This window comes from Dermacentor andersoni, chromosome 3 (genome assembly GCF_023375885.2).
Source record: "Dermacentor andersoni chromosome 3, qqDerAnde1_hic_scaffold, whole genome shotgun sequence".
NCBI lineage: Eukaryota > Metazoa > Arthropoda > Arachnida > Ixodida > Ixodidae > Dermacentor > Dermacentor andersoni.
Window position 1 is genome coordinate 237,652,838 of NC_092816.1, and position 13,355 is coordinate 237,666,192.

The window sequence follows — 13,355 nt, forward strand, 5'->3', positions numbered from 1 at the left end:
TGTCTAATTAGACCCCTTGGCGGGTCGACGGGAACGCTGTGGCGTTCCACTCTTGAAGGCGAAGCTTAAGCGTCCTCCAGTTTTTGAACTCTTGGCACACCGAGCGTTGGTGCAGAACCGGTTGTCTTAACTCCCTGTCCTTCTCTGGACTGAGCGTCGCGTACATCTGTCTGCGCGTGAAGCTTTATCTGTGATGCTGTTTTCTTTTCCTTTCCTTTGACCGTCGTTTGTGTGAACGATAAACATTTCTTTTTGCCTACTAGCGTTTCTTGCACATCCTTTCTCTTACTAAGACACACAAACTAGTGACGGACGTCCATAATCATCACACCTACGTTCGCCCCCTCCAGTCTGTACAACTGCACCTCGAGGGTATAATAAGTAAATAAATAAATAAATAAATAATTCGACGCTCAATTATGCTAGTAACAAGGACGGTCTTGAAACCGTAAGCAAAATCTTTGATGAAAATGAGAAAACTGAGCATACGCCTTGAAATTTTACGCACAATAACGCTCCCCCGTCCTATATTTAAACCCAAGATTTTGCAATATGGGCGTCTCAACGGCGTTTAACTGTTCGGCAAGTGCAGTGACCTTATGTTGTGCGAACCTCTAGCTAGGGCCGCCCTAATGCCTCCTACCATTGCCACTGGTGCAATGTTTTACTTCTTCGACACTCACTGAAATATTACTGTTCTCATGTTGTGGCCTCCACTGCTGGCACGAGCGCCGTGCGCACACAAACTGGAGCTGTTCGTGAGCAGCGATGCGTTTACCACAAAAGGTCCGAGCGAGACGTGCAGTAAGAGTCACGTTAAAGCCACTGAGCGCTGACAAACAACGCCAACGATGTGCGACGCCGGTGACGCACCAGCGTTGTGACACGTCTGCTGTTCCTGCAGCGTAGCAGCAGAAGTGATTTAATAGGTCGCCTCCGCGCGCTATTAGAAAACCGCGTCGGGGATCGCGAGCGCAATGCCAAACCTTGCTTTCAATACAGTGCATTCTGGCAAAACTGCCATTCCTTTATCACATGACCTGTCGTTAGGCTAGCCATGTCCTCTTGAGCGCCGCACCCTTTGTCAGCTCGCTTCTTCACGCAGTGCTTCGCATGTCAGAGGGCCTTTACAAAGTGCTGCTCATATCCACTTACCTACAGCTTCTGGGTGCATTTCATAGCAACTTAGGGCACGCAGCGCCGCCATGTTGCCAGAAAGGCCAGCGCTCTGCAAGGCCACGTCCATATTCTCGGTCCCGTGGTTATGTGACAACAACAGTGCGACCAGCAAGCCCGCGCGCTCACCGGAGGAGGAGCAGGCGTAATGCAAGGGTGTTGCCCCTGCCCGGTCGGTCAGGGACCCGTCTGCAGACCTCTCAAGGAGCAGCTCGCACACTTCTAGACGCCCTGCACAAGCAAACATTGCGATCGGCCTAGTTGGTGGACAGGTAGATTTTAAAGCCCAATACCGAACATAATGGGTCAAGGTTATCAACTTGTCTGTGTGTCATGAATTTCCGATAACAACAGCTGTGCCCTGCATTAAACAGGCGTGCTATACACATGAAAGGCTACCAAGAGGTGATATGTCATCCTAACGAAAACATTCCAAGATCGATACCATGCCCTTCAGCACTGTAAACAGAAGGAAAAGTTGCTCAGTGAATCCGAATGCTTTTACCAGAAATCTAATTCACTCGTGTTAAGGTCTTGTCCATCTGAAAAGGTCCCAAGAAATTCTGGATAAAGATCAGTTGGAGCTATTCAAATTTTTCAGATAGGCTGAGATTCATTCTTGTATTTTGAACCACTCATGAGTTTGTATGCAAGCTCATGGGCTTGTTTGCCACACACATTTAATGCAATTAGCGATATTTGCCCAGTTCAGCTATTTGGGGTGCATCTATTTATCTAGGCTCTTACGCCGACCCAGAGGCCCAAGTTATCTACCAACTTGTGCCGCCATACCTGGTGGCCCAAGTTAGTAGATAACTCGCGGTTGTGATGACGTCATGGTCGTTCTATCGTTCCCATTCCCGATGTGACAATGATCATGCCGTCATCGTCATACTGTGTTGGCCGACCCAGTGGCCCAGTTGTCTAATAACTTGAGCCACTAGCTATGTCCTCGTGGTCCTGATGCCATCGCTGTATCGTTGACATTCCAGATTTGTCATTCTATTCTCGTCATGCCGTAATCGTCACGCCATCATCGTTATACAGACCTCACGCATTAGTTCCCATACTACCATTGTAATGCCGTAATGGTGGTTCCACTATCGTCACTCGAGATTCGTTAACGACACTCGTCATACCATCGTCGCCACGCCATTATAGTCATTGAGGCTTCATGATACAGTCGTCAGGCCATTACCTTCATGCACTTTCATCCGATAGTTCTCATAACGCTGTCATGCCATCGTGGTCATTGCGTCGTTGTCATACAGTCGCCGTCGTGCATTCATTGTCAAACCATCATCGTGCTGCCGCCGCACTGTTTCCGTCGTCGTCAGTGGAACTTCGTCATCAGGCCCTCGCAATTCCGTCATAGTCATACCACGGCCGTGGTCGTGCCACCGTCGTCACGCTGTCGTTCTACGATCGTCATAACTTTAGTACCGCCAGCCACTTTAGTACTCATAAATTCAGTACCGTCACAGTGCATTCGCCGTTGCATCGACGTTCCTCCTTCGTCACTTTAATGCAATTATGATGACATCATTCAATCGTGATTACAATGCCACTGCCATGCCATAGTCGTCATTGCATCGTCGTCAGTCTAGCATGCGTTTGTTGTCATTCCGTCTTCGTAACACCAGCTGGGTCATCCAATTCTCGTAACGCCGTCATCTTCAGGCCATCGTAAACAAGCCATTGCCTTCATACAGGCTTCGTGATACATTCATCTTCACGTCATTCTCATCATACACTCGTGGTCATCTCATTGTTCTCATGCCGTTGTCATACCATCGTCGTCAGTGTGTCTTCGCCATACAATCGGCATCATGGATTCGTTGTCGCACCCTTCTCTCCATGGTGTCGTGTCGTACCATTATCCCCATGCTAACTTTGACATCTGGCTCTTGACATGCTATCGTCGTCACGCTGTCGATTTACCATCTTCATCACTTCAGTAACGTCATCCCAATGTCGTGACGCAGTCGTCATAGCGCCTACTTCAATCCACCGACTTCTCTCCTTCGTCATTCTATCGTAATCAAGCATTCGTCAATCACTCATGATTATTGCACCATAGTGATGCCATCGTTGTCATTGCGTCGCCTTCATGCAATCGCAATCATGCAACCCTTGCCATATTGACACGTGTACTTATCTTTATCGGGCAACCACGTTTCGCCGCCTAACCAATTTAATCGCACAGCGTGGGACGCGCCTGCATGTATCCGAAGTTTCTGGAAAGTTATCGATGCTTCTATCCGCTGTCTGTTGTCGCCGAACCTTATGTTATCTGATTTCATCACCTGAAGCGAATGGTGTAGAACTTTGTGGAAGGCACGCGGGTCCGAATGATTAGTCTGGAACATTCGACGACTGCTGTATAAAAGCCGACGCGCTTGACCCGCTGATCAGATTTTTCGACGATCGCCGACCGTGTTCGCCGCTATCGTTGTGCTATAAGGGTAACCGTGGTGGTGACGTAGAAGAACACAGTAGCAATACTGTGAACGACAAAACTAACTTTTATTGGACCACAGCGAAATTTCGCCCTTACCTCTATGGCAGGCCATTCAAAGTGGTCAGCGACCATCACGCCTTGTGTTGGCTAGCTAACTTAGAGGATCCTTCAGGACGGCTGGCACGGTGGAGCCTCAGACTACAAGAATACGACATCACTGTAACATACATGTCCGGACGAAAACACTCAGATGCCGATTGCCTATCACGCGCCCCCATTGACCCGCCGCCGCAAGATGACGAGGATGACGACGCCTTGCTTGGCATAATAGGCGCGGAAGACTTCGCCGAACAACGAGGGGACCCTGAGCTAAAAGCCCTAGTCGAATATTTGGAAGGGCACACCGACGTTGTCCCTAGGGCATTTAAGCGTGGATTATCTTCGTTCACGCTTCAACACAACCTACTCGTGAAGAACTTCCCACCAGTCCGCGCCAACTACCTTCTTGTTGTTCCGTCGGCGCTACGTCCAGAAGTACTGCACGCCCTACATGACGATCCGACCGCTGGGCACCTCGGTTTCTCCCGGACGCTATCTAGGATACAAGACAGGTATTACTGGCCGCACCTAACCGCCGATGTCGCCCCTTATGTCAAGACATGCCGAGACTGTCAGCGACGCAAGACGCCACCGACAAGGCCAGCGCGATTACTACAGCCGATCAAGCCTCCTTACCGACCTTTTCAGCAGATCGGGATGAACTTGTTAGGACCGTTTCCGACATCAACATCCGGAAATAAGTGGATCGTCGTGGCGACGGACTATCTCACCCGCTTCGCTGAAACTAAAGCTCTACAGAAAGGCAGCGCAGCCGAAGTGGCGAAATTTTTCGTCGAGAACATCCTGCTGCGACAAGGTGCTCCAGAAGTCGTCATCACCGACAGAGGAACGGCTTTTAAAGCAGAGCTGACGCAAGCCATTCTGCAATACAGCCAGACAAGTCACAGGAGGACAACTGCCTGCCATCCGCAGACTAATGGTCTCACGGAGCGCCTGAACAAGACCCTCGCCGACATGCTAGCAATGTACGTCGACGTCCAGCACAAGACGTGGGATGCGGTCCTGCCGTACGTAACATTCGCTTATAACACGGCGGTGCAAGAAACGACACAGATCACGCCATTTAAGCTGGTTTACGGCAGGAACCCGACGACGACGCTCGACGCCATGCTGCCGCACGTCCCTGACGAGGAAAATCTTGACGTCGCTACCTATCTCCACCGCGCCGAAGGAGCCCGAAAGCTCGCCCGCCTGCGAATCAGGAACCAGCAGAGGACCGACAGCCGACACTACAACCTCCGACGACGCTTCGTCGAGTACCAGCCCGGTGACCGTGTTTGGGTTTGGACCCCTATACGCCGACGAGGACTGAGCGAGAAGCTTTTGCGTCGCTATTTCGGACCGCACAAGATCATCCGACGTATTGGCGCACTGGACTATGAGGTCGTGCCAGACGGCATTTCGCTATCACAGCGGCGCCGCTCACGACCTGAAATAGTCCACGTTGTGCGACTCAAGCCGTACTACCAGCGTTAATGAACTTCGGGGCTTCGCGTAACTGACCTTTGGACTTTGTTTCTTTTCGTTGTTTTGCTATGTTTAATAAGTGTACTTTTGTGTTTCACTCTCTTATATTTGCAGCATCGGGGCGATGCTTTTTAGGAGGGGGGTATTGACACGTGTACGTATCTTTATCGGGCAACCACGTTTCGCCGCCTAACAAATGTAATCGCACAGCGTGGGACGCGCCTGCATGTATCCGAACTTTCTGGAAAGTTATCGATGCTTCTATCCGCGGTCTGTTGTCGCCGAACCTTATGTTATCTGATTTCATCACCTGACGCGAATGGTGTAGAACTTTGTGGAAGGCACGCGGGTCCCAACGATTAGTCTGGAACATTCGACGATTGATGTATAAAAGCCGACGCGCTTTACCTGTTGATCAGATTTTCGACGATCGCCGACCGTGTTCGCCGCTGTCGTTGTGCTATAAGTGTAGCTTGTCTTGTGGGCTCAGGTTCGCCCAATAAAAGTTAGTTTTGTCGTTCACAGTATTGCTACTGTGTTCTTCTACGTCACCACCACGTGACAATATCGTCACCTACATGATGTGCTTGTGCAATCGTCATCATCCCAGCTTCATCTGCTTGTCGTCATACCGTCGTCGTCAACCCATTACCCTCATGTTGTGCTCATCAATCGTCACCGTTTGGAATCGTCATCTGGTTGTCATCCCATTGCCCTCTTGTTGTCTTCAATCGCCGTCATTTAGGAATCGTCATTTCATTGTCATCCTACAGTCATCAGACGGCATTTTTAGTTCCACAAACGCCTTTCCTTTTTCGCCATTTCATCGTCCTCCCTGAATCAACGTAATGCAATAATCGTGAATCCGCCACTCTCACGGGCAGCCTCATCAAGCAAGTGCCATACCAAAGCGCGACGATACTGGAGTATGTTACATATTGCTGAAGCAACGGAACTGGCGGAATGAATACTACGGGTGTTAGGAACTGCGGCAGAACCCATCTCACGATGACTGCCGACGGCAATGCGTTAGCACTGAATAAATATAGCGACAAAACGTACTGCCACCGTCGTTGCGAGTTATGTATGAGGCGTGTACTGCAGAGGGACTTCTCCTTCGGGCTTCCCTAGCCCGAAGGAGAAGCCGTCTAGCGCCGCCGCCGTCAATCCTGCGCGTGACCTCCCAAATGCATAGCGCGCCGGTGCATACGAACGCTGAGCAATTCGTCGTGAGGAAACCGGGCGCCTTTCGCACTTCGGATGGATGGAAGGTAGGAGCGTCCCCTCTGAAACGGAATGATGGCAGTTGCCACCATGCTCAGCTTTTCATTTTTAACGCGACAGCATCAAAGGGACCCTGAAACGTTTTTGGCGATTTTCTACAAACGTACTGAGTCGTTAGAGTAGGCCCTTCTGATCATTAATTGACACATCTAAGTGCTATGCGTAAAGCGTGTAATTTATTATAAGGCTTTACAAATGCACATCGCTGCCGATCGCAGCACACTGCTCGGCGGAATTTTAAGCCGCCCCTACCCATATGACGTCAGTGGGACGAGCTATCCGATTGGCTGACCAGGGCGCGTGATCGATAATTTTTCCAACTTTATGGTAAAGAAATGATCTTCGTAATATTTGGAATCTTAGTTTATTTGTTTTTATAAAAAGAAAGTAACATAAAGAGAATGCACAAGAACAATTTTTCAGCACACTTAAGCACTTCCGGCACACCGCAAGTGTCGTCTGCTTGTGTTACAACGTACTCCATTTTGACGACAGCTACGCGGTCAGAGTCGGTCTCAGTTTTTTCGCGAGCACTATGATTCGACTTTGTTGCCTTGTGGACCGCAAACGTAGCGATTTGCAATATGTCAAGCTCCGACATTGTGTCCCTCTGCAAGGCAGCATACGAGCGAACTGGCTGCTGCGCATCGGACTGCCGCTATCCGATCGGCGCCAGGATTTGCGCGTTTGCGGCCGTCATTTTAGAGCGGAAAATTACTAATGCAATAGCGTCTCGCGAGTCCGGTATTAGGGCAAATGCAAGCGCAAGAGGACAGGGTCTGGCCGCTTGACTGTGCCGTAGCAGGGTGAGCCATGAGATGAGCAGAAGGGCAAATGTGAATGGTCTGCACGGTGCAGCCGCCTGGTGGCACAGAGTTCAACCCTGTACAGTAGCAGCAACGAAGTGTATTCTTCTTTGCTGCTGGTGTGCATTGTCGCAGGAGTGTAATCATCAACACGTTTTTTTATAAATGTTTAAAATGTTTTTCACTTGGTTAGAGCAATATTAGGGCTTTGTTTGGTTGGTTAAGCGCTGCGCCAACAAGTGTCTGGACCGTGCAGACCGATCAGGCCGCTCACGTACGTCTATGCTGAGGTTCCTTCATCAGCTTGAGTTTATGCCTCCAGTCATTTGCCGAAATGACCAGCATGCCTGTGGTTACCGGAATACGAGACACGTTCGGCGCTACGACAGAATGCTCGCAACGCACGCTGCTTCGACAGCTCTCGCTCGAGGTCGACGGCCAAGCGACTAGCGGAGAGGGCTCGCGCGGGCGGGCTCCAAACCAACCGAAAGTGGACGATGTGACGTCGCATCACGACGCAAACCAGTGAAGGCGGAGCTTAGCCCCGCTCGTTCGGCGAACGAGTTGAGGAGGAAAAGCATGGCTAGGGAGGAGGGTAACTTCTAATCGCTTCTAGCTCGATTAATACGTAGCGCTTCACTTAAATAGTGGCGCGAATGTTCTACTTAAGCTGTACTCTACGCGTCTACAAAATTTGTCCGAACCGTTTCAGGGGCCCTTTAAGGAGCTCGTGTCGCAGAAAAAGCCGGTGTCATCGGCGTCGGTGTCGGCGGGGTTGGCCGTGAGCGATAAATACCGGGAGGCACTTAATAAATAAAAAACAACTGGCAAGATGAGCTGGGTGGGAATCGAGCCAGGGTCTCCGGAATGTGAAACGGAGACGCTACCACTCAGCCACGAGTTCTATGCTCCAAAGCGGTACAAAAGCGCCTCTAGTGAATGTGGTTTTACCTTAGAAACATGCCGTAGAAAGTTATACTTCGGTGCATATCGGTAATTATGAGCATGTAACTTACAGAAGTCGCAGTTACGCGAGTAGCGAAGTACGTTTCCGCTACATTTCTTCTGCTGCGCTCTGCGCACACGCAGAGCCATCTTGCGGCAAACACAGAAGACCCCTCCTCGCAATGTGCGGCGCTGCCCCGACGCGTGGCGCGCCACTCGCCCGCTTCTCCCCTTCGGACCGCGCGGGGACCGGTACGAGGATGCCCCACTACCCTTGCGTTTAATACGTTTTCTCGCTCTCTCCCCTTCCAACTTCCAGCGTGCATCACTCGAACCCTCGTGTTTAGGGGACGCGGCTCCTCTTCCCGCTCACAGGGCGATTCCTATGTGCAGCGTCCGATGCGGGACGCCATCGCATTTTAATACGAGGTGTTCTATTCTTTCTACAGATTTACCACACACAGTAAATGTGTCGTCTCCTTCGTTAAATTTCTTTTCATAGCTCCGCGTTCTAAGACATCCTGACCTAGCTAGAGTAGAGTAGGGCACTGCCTCTTGAGTTATCATAAAACGTTTAGTTCCTGATCTACAGTTTCCAATATCAATATAGTTCAACACTATGCTTCTTTTCCATAGAATTTATCCAACTTTTACCTTGCGCGTTTTTAGCCCGTTGTTTAATGCTCTTTCTCCGACCTCGTGTCTGGCACACTTAGTGGTTAGCTTTCTAGTTCTGTTCCGCCATTGTGAGTCAATGCTCTTTTTGTATAGGTATTTAAATACCTTTGCTGCCCACCTGTTATCGTCCAATTTCCTCAGGCGTTTTTCGTATATGATTTTACTCTGAGCTTCCCGTGCTTCGAACGATGCCTCGCCCATATCCCCCTGTTCTGCCTCGTTTGTGGTTTTCCCGCGGACACCTAGTGCTAATCTTCCAACAGCTCTCTGATTTACTTCTAGTCTAGACTGAACTTCTGCCCTTAAGCAGAGGACCGCATTCCCGAAAGTAAGCTCCGGCACCATTATTTCTTTCCAAATACATCTCAGTAATGCATACCTGTTGTACCCCCCCCCCCCCCCGCCAATGCCCTATGTTTCATTATCCCGGCTTCTCTTCGCCCTTTTGCTATGAGACTTTTCGTGCTTTTCCGTGTACATCTGCCTTTTGTTTATCCATACCCCCAGAGATTTGTATTCGGCCACTCGGGGTATTTCATGGCCTTGTAAGCTCCTGATCAGTTGTATCGTTGAAAAACATCCCACCGGACTTAGCTGCACTAAAACTGAAACCTAGACTGTCTCCTTCGTCTCCACAGTAATTAGCCAGAGTTTGCAAATCTTCATTGCTATCTGCTAACAGTACAATATCGCCCGCATACATTAAACCCGGTAGTCGTTGCTGAACAACCTTCCCGCCTAATCTGTAAGACAGATTACACCCTAGATTGCTTCCTTGTAGCCTTATTTCCATACTTATATAAAGCATAAACAGCAGTGGTGATAGAGGACAACCTTGTCTTAATCTTTTGTGTACCTCGATAGTTGTCGTACTCATAATTTATTCCCATGTTATTTAAACATTATTTTAGCGATATATTTCTTGTAGGAAATCAATCGGATGGATGGATGGAAGGTAAAAAAAAAATTAAATTATGGGGTCTCGGGAAATTTTGACCACCTGGGGTTCTTTAACGTGCACCTAAATCTTTTCATTTCGCATTTCGCCCCCATCGAAATGCGGCCGCCGTGGCCGGGATTCGATCCCGCGACTTCGTGCTCAGCAGCCTAACACCATAGCCAGGATAGAAGGTAGGAGCGTCCCCATTCTTTCTACACACGCTGCACCATCAAGTGGCACAGACGGGAAGCGTGTCGTGCCGGTGCCCGAGAACACTGTTAATTGACTCTGCCGCACGCTCGCTGACACATACTCAGTGACCCAAGTTGCGCCAGAAGTTGAAGAGCAGCACATACCCAATGGCACAACACGCTGGAGCGTTGATGTGAAAGGCGTTCACTGAGAGCGGCACATACCCGGTGGATTTGTGGCGCAGCTTCCTAATGCACCGGACCCGCCGTGGTTGCTCAGTGGCTATGGTGTTGGGCTGCTGAGCACGAGGTCGCGGGATCGAATCCTGGCCACGGCGGCCGCATTTCGATGGGGGCGAAATGCGAAAACACCCGTGTGCTTAGATTTAGGCGCACGTTAATGGTGGATCCACACGACGGACGAAATCCGTCTTTTTCGCGACGGACTGCGCATCACGTGGCTACGCGTCACGGATTTGTGCCGTCCGCGCGTCGTCCGCGACCCCCACGGACGGAAAATGCCGAGCTATTTTTCGCATCCGGATTTTGGGGGTAGAATGCTGCGGATTTAGCCTAGCATGCTCTACAGTCTGGCAACAAGCGCGGCTTTGGGATCTTTCTGAAACAGCTTCATCGCTGCTGACACGATTCGTGTCCAATTCGGACAAAACAACAGCCATTGCGGCCAACCGTCGTTTCCTTTCGATCTCCATTTTCATTCAGAGTGAAAACGCTTATGACAAAGTCTTTGTTACACAGATGGCGCCATCTAGAGCGAGTAAAAACAAGCAATTATAATAACTTACGGCCACTGAGATCCGCCCGGGCCGCCGCAACATCTTCGAGGCCATGTTCAGCCAATACAGCCACCCTAAGCCTACACGCCGAGAATCTGAGTATCGTTTTCGGAAACGGTGTCCACTCATCACGAATACATTGCTGTCGAAGCTTCTGGACACAAATTTAAACCAAATACAATCCTCAGTTTGAAAGTTACGGGCCACACAGTGGACGACGACGACTTGACAGGTTCGAGGCGGACGACAGTCGCTTCGGGCGTAGCCGCCATCTTTATTTTTCCGGCGCGGTCGTCTACTCAGTCCGTCCGTCGTCTGGATGCGCTTCGCAGCCGGACGGGCGGCGGAAAAAGCGTCCGCGGCACAGATTTGCGCGGAGCCGTCCGTCGTGTGGATACACCATAAAGAACCCCAGGTGGTCGAAATTTCCGGAGTCCTCCACTACGGCGTGCCTCATAATCAGAAAGTGGTTTTGGCACGTAAAACCCCATAATTTAATTTAATAAAAATAATGCACCGGGTTGCTGTCCTTAAGAAAACCTTGTGACGTGGGCTTAATTACGCTCAGCATCGCAGATATTTTGAGGATCTTTTTCACCATTTAAGGCGGGCACGTTTCCAGCGGCACATACCTAGTTACCCAAGCTGGCGTCAAAGGCGTCAAAGAGCTGCACACATCTACCGGCACATACGCAGTGCCAGTAGGCGTGACACATACGCAGTGACGCAAGTTGGCCACAGAGAGGCTCATTCAAGACAAGCACCGACCGAGTGGCCGCTACTCAGTGCTCTAAATCGCAGTCAAAGGGCTTCACTGACGAGCGGCAGATACTCAGTCCCGAATCTCCGGCGATCCATGTCGGCGCGAAAGTTCGCTGAAGAACGCTACGTACGTACACCTTGCCATATACTCAGTGATCCTAGTTGCTCCGATGGTCAGTTTCGAATCCCGTTCTCTCAGCACAGCAGCCCGATGCACGAAACGTTAAACTACGGACTACCCTGTGACTCAGATAGGCGGGCTCGCATGGTTCAGAGAAAACGGTGCGCTGATTGATGGACTAATTAGGTTTATACAATATGACGATGATCATCATCAGACTATTATATCCACTGCGCGACAAAGGCCCTGCGATATCCGAATAGTCATAGTTTCCCACTTGCATCTGCAAATTTTCTAATTTTGTCACTATCTGCCATCCTCGACTGCGCTTGCCTTCCCTTGGCACCCGTTCTGTAACTCTAATGGTCTACCATTTATGTACCCTACGCGTTACATGGCCTGCCGAGCTCCGTTGTTTTCTCTCAAAGGGAAGCTGAAACGGTTTTCAATTTCCATGAATTGCTGGGATTGGGAAGAAAAGACCTAATAATTTACGGTTCCGTAATTTTTTTCTTCGTTTTATTAATATAAGGGGCGGAAATCGCTTTCTAAATCACCCCCTCGGACACGCCCCCATCGCTTCCCGGAGCGCCGGGTGAGGTGGTTGCCAGAGGAGAGAACCGGCGAGAGTGACGTCACTGGCGGGGACCGAGCTGCCGGACCGGCGTGCTTGCATGTGCTGGCATGCCTCTTTCCGTCCTGCGCTTTACTAAACGACGCTATGAGAGATCTGCCGCCGCCGCCGCTCACGTTTGTTTTCTTTTGCGATTTTCGTAAACTGTTCTTTCCTTCTGTGCTGCGTGAGTGCCTACAGCCAAGGGCGCCCAACATGCCCTCGTTCTGTGCAGCATTCGGCTGCGCGAACACCGGCGGGCGAGACGATGTGGTGTTTCACAGGTTCCCGAAGGACAAGAAGCTTGCAGCGCAGTGGGTCCGTGCGGTGAGGAGAGATAAGTTCGTGCCGATGAAATCAACTGTGCTGTCCTCTTCATCTTCCATCAATACGCAGCACTTGCAGGTGCACCTAGTTTAATGAAAGCCTGATTAGGCCCACATTGATGCACTCGAGAAATGCGAACATTCGCAGCCATTAACGTCTGGTAACACAGTTTTAGCGTAGCCGGATAGCCTTACGACAAATGCGGAAACGCGTTGTTGCTAGCGTTGCTATACTCCGTTTCATACATCAGGTGCAATGCTGTGGAGGCTTGAGATACTTCTTGCAGTGGCTGCGTTCGCACTTAGAAAAAGTTCGGTGTTTCTTGACCCGATTTTTGAGAATATTTTCCATATATAAGCTCAGTTCTGAATGAAAAAAAGAATTTACCCATAGAAACAATCCGTGTACTTATACGGCTGCTAACACGTTCTTTTAAATCAATTTTTATTTCGGTATTTTTTAATTGCAGCCCGTCGAAGCAGCTTCACGTGCATGCTCGCGCGAGCAAACGCCGCTGGCATGCTGCGAAGCATAGATGGAAACGCGCGCAGTAATCAATTTTGGTGACCGGACTTCGTGCGTAGCTTCCACAGCGTTGCACCTGAGGTATGAAATGGACTATAGGCTACAATTAGTATTAGGGTTATAATTATATTCGAGTGCTGAT

The 13,355-nt window shown here is 50.0% G+C and overlaps 1 protein-coding gene across 13 annotated transcripts in view; it reads right to left on the bottom strand.

The window, feature by feature from the left end:
* LOC126536996 (uncharacterized) overlaps positions 1 to 13,355 on the bottom strand; it is a 615,291-nt gene that overhangs the window by 321,571 nt on the left and 280,365 nt on the right. For 11 of the 13 annotated variants that reach the window (XM_072287449.1, XM_072287443.1, XM_072287445.1 and 8 more), the window contains one exon: positions 1,306 to 1,407. The exons of the other annotated variants lie outside the window; for them this stretch is intronic. In XM_072287449.1, coding sequence (XP_072143550.1) covers positions 1,306 to 1,407 — 102 coding nt within the window. The remainder of the gene's footprint in view (positions 1 to 1,305; positions 1,408 to 13,355) is intronic. 13 annotated transcript variants of the gene reach the window in all.